Source organism: Rhinolophus ferrumequinum, chromosome 15, assembly GCF_004115265.2.
Source record: "Rhinolophus ferrumequinum isolate MPI-CBG mRhiFer1 chromosome 15, mRhiFer1_v1.p, whole genome shotgun sequence".
NCBI lineage: Eukaryota > Metazoa > Chordata > Mammalia > Chiroptera > Rhinolophidae > Rhinolophus > Rhinolophus ferrumequinum.
Window position 1 is genome coordinate 18,246,913 of NC_046298.1, and position 15,873 is coordinate 18,262,785.

General features: G+C 40.1%; 1 protein-coding gene across 1 annotated transcript in view; it reads left to right on the plus strand.

Moving 5' to 3' along the window:
- Nucleotides 1-15,873, plus strand: part of TANGO6 (transport and golgi organization 6 homolog) — a 141,909-nt gene that overhangs the window by 96,086 nt on the left and 29,950 nt on the right. The window contains exon 16 of the mRNA XM_033128876.1: nt 6,935-7,086. Within this exon, the coding sequence (XP_032984767.1) occupies nt 6,935-7,086 (152 nt within the window). The remainder of the gene's footprint in view (nt 1-6,934; nt 7,087-15,873) is intronic.

Below are 15,873 nucleotides of genomic sequence, written 5' to 3' on the forward strand. Positions count from 1 at the left end.
ACCATAATCAATTTTGGGACATTTGCATCACCCCAAAAGAAACCCTCTACTCATTACCAGTCAGACTAATTTACTTTCTGTCTCTAAGGATTTACTTATTGTGGTTATTTTCTATAGGTGAGTGAAATTATGTAACATGTGGTTTTGTGGGTTGTTCTTTGGTGGGTTTTTTTTTTTTTAGTGATTGGCTTCTTTCACTTAACATAGTGTTTTCAGAGTTCATCTATGTTGCAGTATGTATCAGTACCTCATTCCTTTTTATTACCAAATAATATTCCATTATCTGGCTAGACCAGCATTTTAAATCAGCTATACCAGGTGACTGTACCAAAGGGCACACTGCTAGATGAATATGATCAGAAATAGGATCAAATCACAGAGGGCATGAAATTAAAGATGTGACCAATAGGAAACCGATAATACAAAATGAATGGTACAGCCACTTTGGTAGCCAGTTTGGCAGTTTCATATAAAATATGCTCTTCCCATATGATCCAGCAATCATGCGCCTTAATATTTACCTAAATGAGTTGAAAATTTGTATCTGCACAAAAACCTGTATATGACTGTTCATAGCAGCTTTGTTCATAATTACCAAAACTTGGAAGCAAGATATCCTTCAGTAGGTGAATAGATAAATAGATTGTGGTACATCCAGACAACAGAATATTTTTCAGCACATAAAAGAAATGAGAAAAAAAAAAGGAAGAAAAAAAAAGAAAAAAGAAATGAGCTGTCCAACCATGAAAAGGCCTGGAGAAACCTTAAATGTGTATTACTAAGTGAAAGAAACCAATCTGAAAAGTCTACATACCATATGATTCCAACTACAGTTGGTCCTTGAACAACACGGGTTCGAACTGCACAGGTCCACTGATAGGTGGATGTTTTCAATAAATACTGTAAATGTATTTTCTCTTCCTTATGCTTTTCTTAATAACATTTCTTTTTTCTGGCTTACTTTATTGTAAGAATACAGTGTATAATACATATACAAAATACGTGTTAATTGACTATTTATATTATTGGTAAGGCTTCCAGTCAACAGTAAACTGTTAGTAAAGTTTTTGAGGAGTCAGAAGTTATACACGGATTTTCAACTGGAGAGGCACGGGTGGTCAATGCCTTTAACCTCCATGTTGTTCACAGGTCAACTGTATATGAAGTTCTGGAAAAGGCAAAACTATGGAGACAGTAAGATCAGTGGTTGTCAGGAGTGAGCTGGGAGAGAGGAAGAAATAGGCAGAGCACAAAGGATTTTTAAGGCTGTGAAACTATTCTATATGGTAACTACAGTGGATACATGTCCTTACACATTTGTCAACCCATACACTGTACCACACCAGAGTGAACCTGAATGTAAATTGTGGGCTTTGGGTGATAATGACGTGTCAGTGTAAGTCCAGCAATTAAAACGCATGTAGTCTCTGGTGCAGGATGTTGGGGGAAGGGAGGTGCAGGGGGTACATGGGAACTCTGTATTTTCTGCTGTTTTGCTGTGAACTTAAAACTGCTCTTACAAATGAAGTCTTTTTTTTTTTTAAAAGCATTATCAGTTTCCCATTGTTTAAATCCTTAACTTCATGCCTTCCGTGATTTGACCCTGGGTATTTCTGATCATTTTACCTTTTAGTGCGCCTGTTGTTACAGTCACCTTGTATAGCTGTTTTCTAAATAAAGCCATCTGTTGTATTCTCTCTCTGCCCACCTTGCCTTCACGGCTCTGCTGACACAGTTCCATCTATCCGGAGTATCACGTCTATGAAAATCCTCACCATCCATCAAGATTCGGTTTAGGTGCCACCTCCTCCATGAAGTCTTCCGCAAAGAGAATAAATATCACCTGGTTTATTGCTCTCATGTCACGTGGTGTACCTCTACCTTCCTAGAAGTAAGGACAAAATCTCCTTCATCTCTAAATCTCTAGTGCCCCATGGAGTCCCTTGCACATGCAACATTTTTATTAAATTGGCTAACTGGAAGGGTGTTTCTCAAACTGAAGTCTGGAGATCAAATTTCATGGATTTTAGGGGTCTGTGAATTCTCTAATAGAATTTTTTAAGTGCTGTGTTCTCATTTTAATGAGAATTCTGTATCACTTGGATCCACATTATAATCACATTGCACTGCACAATTTCAGTGCTCATGTTTGTGTTTGAAAAACATTGGACTAAAATATTACTCAGAAGGTGTGTAACCTTCTGATTACGGAGGAGTGCTGGGTGTAAGTGATCGTTTGATCTTTGGAAAGTATAATTGGTTTTAACCAGCAGGATAGGATACCCTTAGTTACTTCCTGTTGGTAGGTACCGTGTTTCCCCAAAAATAAGGCTTAGCCGGACAGTGAACTCTAATGCATCGTTTTTGTTTTTTTTTTAAATTTATTGGGGTGACAATTGTTAGTAAAATTACATAGATTTCAGGTGTACAATTCTGTATCACATCATCTATAAATTACATTGTGTGTTCACCACCCAGAGTCAGTTCTCCTTCCATCACCATATATTTGATCCCCCTTACCCTCATCTCCCACCCTCCACCCCCCTCTAATGCATCTGTTAGAGCAAAAATTAATATAAGACCCAACATTTTATATCATATCATATATCATGTCATATTATATAAGACCCAGTCTTATATTAACGTTTGCTCCAAAAGAAACATTAGAGCTGATTATCTGGCTAGGTCTTATTTTTGGGGAAACACGGTAGAAGAGAGTAATTAAGAATGGTTTTATCTGTATTCACTTTTTTTTTTTTTTAAGGAGAGCGCAGCTCACAGTGGCCCATGTGGGGATCGAACTAGCAACCTTGGTGTTATTAGCACCACTTTCTAACCAACTGAGCTAACTGGCCAACCCCTGTATTCACTTCTATGTCTCAAAGACAAAAAAAAAAAGGAGGGAAGGAAGTGACGAAAAAAGGACTAGAGGGGCTCCCAGGCATTAATAATAGAGTTTTGAATGTATGGTGTAAGGATTTGGCCAGGGGTGGAATTTTCTTTCTCACTCCATTTTTCTTGATTTCATTTTTATGACCTGTTTCAGTGAACTAGGAGAATGGTTGAGCCCTTGAAATCAGCTGGTCTCCTGACTCCAAAAGTTTAATTGGGTGTTAATTCTGATTTTATAGCGGCCCTTCCACTATGTAAGTCACCTCAGATCCTTTATGGAAGAAGATGAGATCTGACAAATGAATCTATCAATCTAGATTTCAGAGTACCATTGTAAAGCTTGATAAAAATCTTCCAAATCCTAATTTGTTAAAAGAATCGTCTCACACATACAGTAATTGATACAAGCAAGTCATAGGCAGGTTAAAATTTTTTCAGCTTTCTCTTTCACTATGCACTTGATTTTTCACCTTCCAAAGTAAGTCATTTTTATCAAGTTTGTTCAAACCAACCTAGATCCTTCACTTGCTTCCTTGAACATACAGCTGTTTGCTTCTCAATAAGGTTGATTTTTGCTGACATCCTGAGAAGAATATGAAGATGCAAATAGCCAGGTGTTGTCATTATCATTGCTCAGAGTAGAAGTCATTAATGCTGAACTGACTAGCATCTACTTGAGTCAAGTTTCTGGGAGTGGGTTTGGATTTACTATGTTAATTTCCCTGAAACTGTTTAGAAATCCTGAGGAAAATCTCCAACTTCAGTTCCACCGGTATCTCTTAGTCTACATATTGTAGTCTGTGGTGAGTACGTTCTGAAAATGGTGATAAGGGAATTCAGAAATCAATACCATTTTTTGTAAAGGCCATATAATATGCATAATTTTAAGGAGACAACTCAACAGGTTGGTAGTGGATGTTTGCCCTTGTCAGGGAGCAAGTGTGTACCACCTTTCAGACAAAAGGTGAATAAGGAGCTTGGAATCTAATAAGTTTCAAAGAAGTTTCAACTGAAGCAGTAACAACATTTCATCTGAATAAAGAAAAATACAAAAAAAAAAGCAAAACCAAAAAAAAAAAAAACCTAAACCAAAACAAGGAGTGGATGGGATAATTGAGGTTTTGTTTCTTAATCAGAAACTAAGGAATAGTAGTGGGTGTCCTGGAGCCCGGGGTTTTAGTTCATAATGAAGTGGATTAGTCAATAGTTGCGTAATATACTCAACATTATAGCCCCTTCACATGAGCTACTGTCGTTACTCACCTTTTTTTTTTTTTTAATAGGTTGGCAGACGTATAAAGATGACTTAGCTCTTTGGGAAAGTCATATATATGCTGATATTATAAGAGTCATGCTCTATATGAGGCTATTGTCCCAATTTAAATTATAATTAGAAGAAAAAATTATTGGGTTTAATTTTTGTTGTTGTTGTATGTTAGTTATAACATTGACTTTTGAACCCTTTATAAAACATATACAGTCTTAAATTCCTTTGTTTTGGCAAATCTAATTTTTCTGGCTTTGTACAGATAGACATAGAACTGACACAGAAGTACTCTATAATTTTAAAGAACATTCCAGTTTTCATATTATATCAGTTAGAATGCTTTTGGCTGCAGGTACAGAGATTCCCCACTCAGCTGGCTTAACCAATAGGGAATACGTCACTGCACATGACAAAAAGTCCAGGACTAGTTAATTGTTTGGCTCCATGACATCATTTTTTTCATCTTTCTGCTCTGCCAGCTGCATCTTCTGATCCCTCATGGTTTTAAGTTGACTACAGAAACTCTAAGGTGTCATATCCTTAACATAACCAGTGGCAAAACATCTTCTTAGAGTCTTCTAGCAGATTTTTCTTCCCTCTCATTGCCCACATTGGGTCACATGGCCATACCTAAATCATTTCAGGCAAGAGGATATGTCCACCATGATTCACTTAGACCAGTGAAGACCTTAACCTGAATCACATGGGTGGTGGTTAGTGCTGGGGCAAGTGGATACTTAAAATTGGAGTGTGATTTGCAAGAAAGAATGGAAGAATGCCAATGAGATGTACACAACAAAATTTGACATTTAGGGATCTCTAAAGCTCAAATTAAGAATGCTTTATGTAGTATCTTTAAGCTCTATGCCTATATCAAATCGCAGCCCTGGAAGCTATATTCTCTGACTACGTGCATTCGTTTTGTTCTGCCTAGATTCCTGGTCAGGGCTGACCCCATCCTGGAAACTGGGATCCAGTACAGTATTAAGAAACCAGCCACACAGCATGGTAGGAGCTAGGGGAACAGAGAATTAATCAGAGGCTAGCAGAGCCGCCAGGAATTGGGGGCAGAGCTGCAAATCCCCAAAAAAGAACAAGTTTGAGCAAAGGTATAACAAATCTAGGCTGTGTATGTGAAGTGCAAGGGAGAACATGATGGCAGGGCACTCTGAGTAATGCAGAGCAGATGCAGTGTGTGTTCTAGCTCTTCATTCCAGTGTCTGGAAAACAAGGCCACAAGTGGGCACAGAGCGTGCTCCTGGGTACAGTGCAGAGTTCTTGAGATGCTGACCTTCCCACTGGCTCCTCTAGGTTCCTAGGTGTACGTGGGGATGGTGCTGGTGGAGCATGCAGTGAAATGGATGCTTGTTTGGAAAGTAGTAATGAAGCTGGGGCAGGGCAGGAATTTACATAAATGGAACTTTAAATTGTGGTTTTGTTTGTGTAATGGTATGCCCTTGGCTTCTATTGTGGCTCAGTATAAGAAACAGCCATATGATTTCTACATTGAATACAAAACTTCTGTTGTCCATTCTGCTCTTCACTTTCCTCCCAGGACTTCACATGACTTGTTTTTTCAGGTCTTCTCTGAGAGCTTTTCCCTAAGCCCTCACCCCTGGCTCTCAATCCCAACCCCAACCCCCTTCTTTTTCTTCATAGCCCTATTGCTGCTGGAAGATGTATTTGCTGTTTATTGTCTTTCTCCCCGACTAGAAGTAGGCTTCATGAATATGGGAACTTTGCTTTCTAGTTCATGCTATAGTATCAGTTCATGCTATAGTATAGTATAGTACCTGTACTGAGAACATATTTTGTTTTAAAGCATTTGTATATTTAATCTACATATTTAAATCTGTACATTTGGTTTGCAAATAGTGAGAGAAGTCGTTTATTGTGCATTTTTACAAACAAATGGTATGATACTGGTTCTATTAGTTTCTGTTGCTTAACAGTGTCTTAAGGAGACCTCTCCATATTAGTGCATGCAATTCTTTCATGTTCTTTTTAATGACTATACAGTATTCCATAATATGTGTGGTTATTTAACCACTTCCATATTAGTTAATGTTTATTTCTTCTCATTTTCACTATTATAATTCTGCAGGAAAATCTTTTTTAATTATTTTTTTTAATCTGCAGTAAAATATTTATGCAGATATTTTTGTTCATATATGTGACTACCTCTCTGAGATTGATATTCAGAGTGCAATCTAAGAGTAGGCACGAAGTCCCCTCTTTTCTCTTCTGAAAAAGGTTATGGCTCAGTCACCATGGATTCAATTTCTGCAATATATGTTGATGGTAACTGGGCAGGGGATGAGTCTTAGGACTTCATATGTGTATTAGGAACTGGGAGCATTTTGGAGGAATTACTTCTTTATCTTTTTCTTATATGGAAAATACATTGTGTTCCTGACCTTAAGGGAAACCGAACCGACTTCCTGCTCCTCCCTCTTTCAAGTGACTGAGATTAATGACATCAGGCTCTCTAAACAACCTCTGCTTGACTCTGTGATGACATTAACTGGTCTATCGAAACCATTCTTGTCAAGGTCAACAGTGACCTGATTGTTACTCAATCTAATGGCCAATTAATTATCAGTTTTCTTCCTACCTAACGTTGAATGTTCTTCCTGAGCATAGTTTTTAATGGTTATGCAACTACTTTGAAAAGTATAAAACACCATGCAATGTGCCACAATAATACCGTTTTTCCTTGTTTAAGAAGTTAACAATTTGCTTTAAAAGATTGTGATTTCTTCCCTTTTTCTGTAGGGGACATGGTCTCAAAGTACCGAGAACCTTTGATCCACACCTTCTTGAGGGGAGCGAGAGATCCAGACAGTGCTCACAGGGCCAGCAGCTTATCCAACCTTGGAGAACTGTGCCAGAGGCTGGACTTTCTTCTGGGCTCCGTGGTTCATGAGGTATAGCAGTTTGATTCCTTTCTCTAAAGCTTGTTTTTACTTGGACCTGTGATATAGCTTGGGATTGGGAGTCAGGAAACCTGTGTTTATTTTTCAAGATCAGGTAAGTCTTTAACCTCCCTCAGCCTCACTAGTCTGACATATATATTGAAAGTTATATTAGTAAGGATTTTTTAATTAAAAGTGACAGGAAGTCATCTTAACCTACGTTAAGCATTAAAAGAGGATTTATTAAAAGATTGCAGAGTAATCAGTAGAGTTGAAGAAACTTTGAGGAAGGACAGATGAAACTTTACCCGAGTCTCTGGGCCATCTGTGAGTTTCCTATCTGTTCACAGAAAAATCTCAGGCAAATACCCTAATTGGCCCTCTTTGGTCACACGTGCCCTATGTTCAGAGGGACAGGGTCATTTACCAGAAAAGACTAAGCTCCATGTATTGTTCACCACTTTACACCGGTGTAAAGTGCCCGGTGCAGAGCAGGTAAAGGAGAAATGAGCAGTCCAAATAATAGCTGTGCTAGAGGTTGGCACTGGATGCTCCTCCTGATTTCAGAGCGTATGAGTTAATGAAATGTACGTCTTGTTGCTCATTTGTGTATTGCTCTATGAATATCTTCCTCTGGCCCCTTAAATTTTATCTTTGTCCTTGTGTTTATTTAGTCATCAATAAATTAATGTATATCTTTATATCTACTGTGCGTTAGCATGCTGCTATTGAGAGATGATGATGGGCAGAAAAGACGAGTTAATGTGTGGCCAGGAGTCTGTTTCTGACCAATGCACTTGACCATCTTAAATCTTTTTGAAAGAAGATGGCTTATAAGTTATAAATATGTAAATAAAGTGTAATTTATATTGCCTTTTTATTTATAAGAGACAATATTTCTCATATAATATAGCATGTAACTTTATAAAAACAAACACTTGGAAAAGGGTATTACTGGCTTCTTTTGCAATGTCAATATTCTAGGGCTGACCATGTTGAACATCAAATCTTAGGAAGTACTCACTGAGAAGGAATTTTCTTCCAAGTCTGGTGATTGTGCCTTATCAGTAAGCAGAGAGACACACTCATGGATGTACATATACACTTACATTTATGGTATTGCCTGATTCCTGAGCTTTATATGCTTCGTTTTATTGATTATAAAGGCAACTCTTATCATTAAATTCCGACTTAGGATTTTAAGAAAGTTATTCATCAGTCATTTCTTCTCCTTAATTCTTCCTTGAGGGACATACCCCTATGCCCAATTGTTTGTATCTTTTTTTTAATAACTTAGAAACAATGGTTATTACTGACTTAAAACCTTCAATTGCTCTAATACACGTGAACCATCAGGCACCTGATCTTTACTTGTTTTGGATGGCACTTAGCAAATCTCTTGTTCTTTATAATATTAACTTGTAACATGTAAGAGGGCCTTCGCAGAACTATTTAGTTACATCAGCTAAAGATTTAAGCCTAGTATAACTTCTCTGGGTCAAATACTGAAATGTTCCCCACATTTTTTTTCTCTGTTTACTTGGTTTCTTCACAACTCAACCTAAACTGAACCATAAACCATGAACTGAACCAAACTCTTGGACTATGATCTGAACCAAACCCAAATATTATTTTTAATAACACCTTTATTGAGATAGAAGTCACATACCATACAACCCACCCATTTAAAGGGTACAGTTCTGTGGTTTTTAATATATTCACAGAGTTGTGTAAGTGTCACAAATTTTTTTTTAACATAGCCTTGAACTGAATAAGAGTTTCCACCATATTTCCCAAGCTGTTCAGCTCAGATTTGACAGGATCCCATACATTTTCTAAAGACAATAAACCCAGACAGAGTTTGGGCATCATGGTCTTTTCTGAACCCCAAAACTGAGACCATATTTCTTTTTGAGTCCCCAGACTCTTCTTCCCTTTCTCTCTTAAGGAAAACTATAGCATACTGGTGGCATATGATTTCCTATTGAAAGTGTGGGAGAAATTTCTTGGTTTGGTTAATTAGAAAGATTAAGCTAAAGCAGGTTTCGTAACATTCAAGAGTGTCATCTTTCTGGAGGCCCATCTCACCTGTTGAAAGAGAACCAGAGAGGCCCAGCTCCACCACCTACTTACCTGTGTTCACCTGAGCAGAGAACTTAGAAAATGGGATTAAAATACCTACAGTGCAGGATTGTTAAAAAGATCTAGAGATAATGTATCTGTGGAAAAGAAGAAAAAGTAGAGAAGGCTGATCGGAATTATACTGTTAGGTAAAGGAGAGATTGCAGTAACTAGGGTATTCAAGTGAGCCTTACTGAGAAGGTGACATGTGAGTAAAGAAATTTTAGTTTTCTATATTAAAATTTTTCTTTAAGGAGCATTTTGGTTATTTAAAGTGGACTGAGGAAAACAGTGATGAGGATGAGTAGCAAGGGAATGGGAAGAACAGGGGTAACCAATGTCCTTCAGATGTTCTCAGTCGTACATTCGCCAAACACCTCCAATGTGCCAGGCCCTTTGTTAGCGGCCAGGAATTCAAAATCCTGTAAGATACCACCTTGCCTTCTAGGCATGGGCAACTTGGTAGGAGACTCAGATATCAATGATTGCAATTCTAGTCCATGGTGCTAGGTGCTGTGGGAGCACATTTTAGGAGCCCCTCAGTCAGGTTTGGGTGCTGACAAAGATATCATGGAGCTAAATCTGAGGAACAAGTAGACGTCGGGTAGCCCAAGAAGGCAGAGGTGAGGATTTCAGTAGAGGGAGCAGCATATGTAAAAGCACAGCCGTGTGGGAGAGCCTGGCAGGTTGGAAGAACTATAGGAAGATCCAAAAGGCTGGAGGGAAAGGGTAGGAGCAGGAAGTTCGTTGTTGTCAGAGCCGAGGAAAAAAGGCGGCAGGGCACACGTCATGAAGGGCCTTGTTAGCTTTATGACTTCCTGGTTCACAGAAGGAATGGAGTGTCGCTTACGAAGCCTTCAGAAATGTAGTATGAATACTAGGTAGTAGGCTGATTGCTCCCCATGGGTGCTAACCCAAAGAGAGAGCCCTTCCTTTTATTTCAACTTTAAAATCAATGTGAGGAGTTGCTGCTCTGGGGAACTCCTTGTCCACTGTCCCTGCCCCACTTCTAGAGACCTGGACTCTGTGACATCAATCCCAGTAGAGTGTCGGATCATTAATGAATTGTGAGCACGACAAGGGCAGAACCAATCTTTATTCACTTTTGCACCCCCCAGCGCCTATCACCATGCTTGGCATATAGTGGGTGCTCAGTAAGTGTTTGGTCATTAATATTAAAGGGACAGGAGAGTAAGGCTTATTTGGGAAGACTTGTTCCTACATGTTTTTAAAGTAGTAATAATAACAAGCACTTAGTACTCTGCTCAATGCCTTACATATGTCAACTGCTCCAATCCTCACAGGAGAAATTGAGGCACAGAGAAATTAGATAAGTTGCCAGAGTCATGCCGATAGGAAGGGGCGAGACTGGGATTTGAATGCAGGCAGTCACTTCCTGGAATCCGTGCTCTTAACCACGCCTCTATATTGTCTCTCAGTAAATGTTTTCAGTCCGTTTATAAGATGACTTTTGTGGCCTGGACAAGGAAAAGACTTGCTGTATGAGAAAAGCTACTGACAGGAAGGGTCATGTCGCTCCCGTCTTAATAGCACTTCCTTTGGCGGTGAAACGTCAGAAGGCAATCTATTCCCTGTGATTTGAAAACCCAGATGTTTCCATCCCACATAATTTCTGTCTCTTCTTTTTAGATGTTCCTTCTTATATAGCATCCCACACTTGCCATGTCATCAGTGCTAGACCAGCTGCCTTGGGTGGACTACAAGTTTGAACCTGATTGGACACCTGAAAGTCATAGTATTTCATCTATCCAGTCATAGTCAGACTGCTCTTGTCTGTTCACATAGAAAAAAGTGAGCTATTTGGCAAGGCTCTTAAGTAGTTCTTCATCCATTTGTTTATTTATTCAACAAATATTTAGTGAGCACTTATTGTGTCCCAGTTATGGGTCTACAACCACACCATGTGCTGGGTGGTGGGGATCGAGCTCCAAACACAACAAAGTTCCTGTTCTCATGGAGCTGGCGTCCTAGAGAGGAGGGTTAGGTAACAAACAAGCAAGCATGTAAACAGGTATATACTGTAGTCAGATAGAGTAAGTGCTCTGGAGATAAATCTAGTAAGGTAAGGGGTAAGAAGGGAGCTTGTTATTGTGTGTGAACTTGGATGACCAGGAAAAGCTTCACGGATGAGTGACATTTGAGCCAAGATCTGAAGGGAGTAAGGATCGACCCAGCCAGATGCTTGTGGAGAGAGCATTCCAGACAGAGGGAGCAGTAAGTAGAGGCCCTGAGGCAGGTGCATGCTTGACTTGCTAAGGAAAGAGCAAGGCTTGAGTGAAGAAGGGAAGGGAAGGAATCAGAGCTGGTGGCAGTCCAGGTGGGGCCTTGGAAGGACGTTGGCTTCTACTGTGAGTGAGATGGGAAGCCGAAGCAGAAGAATGAAATGATCTAATTTATTTTAAAAGATTATTGTATCCTCCTCTATGACAGTTCTTTCAGTGTCCCATGAAAGCTCTGGAAGTCTTTTGTAGTCTCAAAAATGCTTAGTCCCAGTGTGTGCTGGCGGAGAAGGAACTTTAACTTTGGGCAAACTTGTCTTTGGCTGCAAACTGGAGGAATTCTCCTTCCTGAGCATTTGTCATGTGCCAGGTATGTTAGAGGACACAGATAAAAGACTCAATCGCTTCCTCCAGGGAAATCTCAGTGGAGTGTGAAATACCAAGGAATAAATAGACAGTGGACTCGAGTGATGTCACAGAACACAGAACAAAAGGTGCTGAGGGAACATGGAGCTGGGACCTTCAGTTAGACTTGTCAGGGCAGCAAGGAAGTTCCATTGATCAAGTGTTAGCCAGGCAGAGAAAGAGGAGAAGTCTAATCTGTTTTGATATAAAATGGAACAAACTAGCCTCTATGGGGGTCTTCTCCCACGATCTGATCTGGGGACCACAACTACAGCCCGTAGGCATCTGAAGAATGTGGTCCTACCTGTTGGGTGGTCCAGACCTGTGCTGTGACAGTGCTTGCTGGTAGGGAAGGAACATAAAAGATAGGATCAACTCTTCTACGTTCTCTGTACTGGGAATTCAGGTTTTTCCTCCCTGTTGATGTCAAGATTTAACCCGTTTGGAGAGCATTATTATTTTCCCCAATTTCTTCTTCTTCTCAAGAGCTGTGTTGCTTGAAACCAAATCTTGATAGGCTCTTTCATCTTTATCACTCTCTCTGAGAACTAAATATGATTTAAGTGACCACAATGAGAGGCCCACCCTCAGTGCAGCAAATAAGATATGCCCCAGATGACAAGTGAAGGAGCAGTCCACTTCGGATGTGGTGCCCACAAACCTGAACTTGGAAGTCTGATGCAAAGCTGTCACCTCTGATCCCATTGACAGATCTGAATGGATTACGAGTTTCCCACAATCAGTGAAGTTTTCTAAGTGACAGGCGTGTGCAGTTTGAGGGTGCAGAGATAGATCCCCGAGATGAGGACTCAGGTAGATGTCCTTGAGGAAGCTGAAGTAGCCACCACGGTTCTCTTTCATTGCAGGGGAAATGAGCAAGCCGAGCACGTACGAATTAAAGACCACACTGCCTTCGCTGCTAAGGTTTCTTAGTTTATAAACTAGAAGGCCAGATGGTCTAGTTTCAGACAAGTTAGCATATGTTGGAAAACTGAAATCATACATTCGTGATACATACCTTAACTCTAGTACCTCTCTTCTGGAATTTTCCAAGGGTTTTTTGTTTTGTTTTGTTTTGTTTGGCTTGGTAGTCTTGCCATTTGTGTTATCTCTATTTACATAGTTCTGGGTATACTTGCTGTGTGCCAGCTGTTTGAGGAGTGATGTTTTTCCTTACTTCTGTTGGCTCCTATCAAGTGTTAAATTGCTTGAAGTGTCCTGTAGTGTTTCCAAAGCAATCATGATCTTTCTCTGTGTCTGGCTTTCAGAAGTGGATACAATTTGCATAATGTAGCCAATGAAGAAAAAGCCTTACATAGGCTTTTATTAAAATAACTACATTGACGCTCAGGGCAGGCGACATGAAGATCACATAGAGTGGGTTTCTGCCCTCTGGGGGGGGACTTAAAAACAGAGTAGAAATATCACACCAATTCATAGATTAGTAAAGACCTTACATCATCTGTCTGTCTATTTACCGAGGCTTTTAGGGGTGGAAGGCGATGTTGAGTACGTCCTTGGGGCTGGAGGCCAGAGACACTAGCCATGGGAGTGACTTGTTCTAAGTGGACAGGTGAGAGTGGCCATGCGTCCTCCCTGCTTCGAGTTTTTGATGAAGGGTCTACCCCACCGGCCCGCAGAAGAGTTACATTAGATGTTGGTTATGGAAGCTTGACCTGAAAAGAAGGCTGTTTTTACCTCTTGATATCTGTAAGAGCATATTAAAATTCTGATGCCTTTAAAATACTTTGCATAACCAACCATTATACATTTCACAGGACTTGTTTTTTGTGGCAGAAGTACTGAGGAAAGTTCATGAACACTTTTCTGTTCATAGGACTCTTCCCGATTGTCCTGGATGGGCGATTGCAGATGGACTAGTCTGGTGCAGAAATCACTAACAGCCTGTAGCAAGCAGGAAACCATTCCAGCTGATCTCAGCCAGACTTGTAATAACCGCCTCTTCTCTAGTCATACCTTCAAGGGGGCACAGGGATTCAAGAACGAGTCTTGCAGGGGAAGCCCTTTTCCAGCCAGGATGCCTCTGCCTATTCTAATTATGGAATAAGTGTCCGAAAGATAGAGCAGGTCTTATCCTGAGAGCTGAGGCGGAAGCATGGTCCATTCAGCATAATGTAGGAGAACAGAGGTGGCAAAGCTGGATTCCAGCAGGGTTCTAGGCCAGGAAGCCTTGGTCCACCAAACATGGAAACATGAGCCCCAAACTAAACCTAGAGGGAAGCCGGCAGAAAAAGGCTTGGGAGCATCTGCACGTTACATGGCCCTGTGCTGGCTTTCACACTTTAGTTATCAGACTGAATAAGCTAAACTTTCATGTGTCAAGGAGGACTCAGACCTAGCTCTAACTTGTTTCTCTGATTTCAGCTCTTACCTTGTAAATACTAAGCCTGGAAGCGGAGGTAGCTATTATACTGTTGCCTGTTTGGAGGGCGCCCAAGGAATTCCTCCTAGGACTGAAATACTTCCCCTGTTAATGCCAGATGCATGGAAGCCATTGATGGCCTTGAGTCAGGGTGTCCAGGTCAAAAGCAGCAGCAGTTTGCTGGGTCTTATTGAAAAACAGCCCCCAAAGAGTTGAGCTTTTCTGAGCTTTCCCTTTACTTGCAAGCTGCAAGTTTATTTAATCGATGTGCAGCTTGATTAAGTGCCAGTGCATCACAGATGCAATTACATTTAAGAACAAGCTATTTCTTCTCATCTCTCTGCCATCACTGATTAATTAGACACTTTGAACTATGCCCAACTGTTTGAAAGCTGTGAAAAATACAACCTGCATAGTTAAAATTTCTACACAAACCTATGTCCTCATTTGTGCCTATATTTTTTAAACCTTTTTAGAAACCTTTTTTTAAACATAACATGTATCTGCACGTGTTTCCAAACACACAGTCTGGCTATTTTATTATTATGGTTAGAAATCCCTCCACGGTTGACCAAGAAAAACACTCATACAATAAATCAAATAACGAATAACGAAATATGTAAGAGACCAATTGAATAATTTAGACTTATGTACCTTCCGATTTTTGCTGCTCTTAGTCACACTTTCAAAATTTTTGTTTTTTCTTTTTAAATGTTGCACAAATACCTCAGAAAGGTTTGTTGCTGCTGTTTTTATTGGTATCTCTTCATTGAGGTTTTAGAATATTTTTGTGCCTACCAGGAGCAGGGTGGGGTCAGCAGGGTAGCTGGTACAGGGTATAGAAACTCTCATTTTATGACATACAATAATTAGCTAGTACCTGGCACCAAGTTTGGCAAGTAATTTCCAGTCTTTTATGGTATAGAGCCATCTTTTAAAGTAAATGAGCACTGAAAGACCTATTCTAAAATGAAGAAGCCCAAGCAGGGAGTCTCTGAAAATGGCCCCTGGTGACTCACATGGGGGTATAAGCTGGATTTGTAGGACTGGGAAGTCTGGACATGCTGAAGAAGATCAGTTTGAATATTTAGTATTTCTCTGTCCCTGAGCAGAAACTTGCATTGGTAGCACATTCACATTCATGCTGGGCCTTGAATTCGGAAGCCTGCTTAGCTAAATCTCCACAGCCTCCAGTCCCTACATGCCACAGTGTTTGGACCATCTTTTCTTCCTTTGATTTGATGTCCCCAAAGGGAGACAAGTAACAGGTCTTTCCTCTTTTGAGGAAATTTTCGCATTTGACCTTACCTTTATTATATAGTCATGTGCTGCATAACCACATTTTAGTCAACAATGGACCAAATAGAAGATGGTGATACACCACATAGCCCAGGTGTGTAAGAGGCTGTACCATCTAGGTTTGTGATGTTCGCACGATGACAAAATTGCCTAACGATGCGTTTCTCAGAACACATTTCTGTAGTTAACAGCGCATAGTTAACAGACTATATACATGTATCTCCTCCCACTCCCTAATCTTCCTCCTGAATTCCAAACCAGATTTTGTCCTTTTCCAGAAAAGCCAGACTAAATCAAGATCTCTACCACTAGATCTCTCCCTCTTTATTATGAATGAGGAAACTATTCACC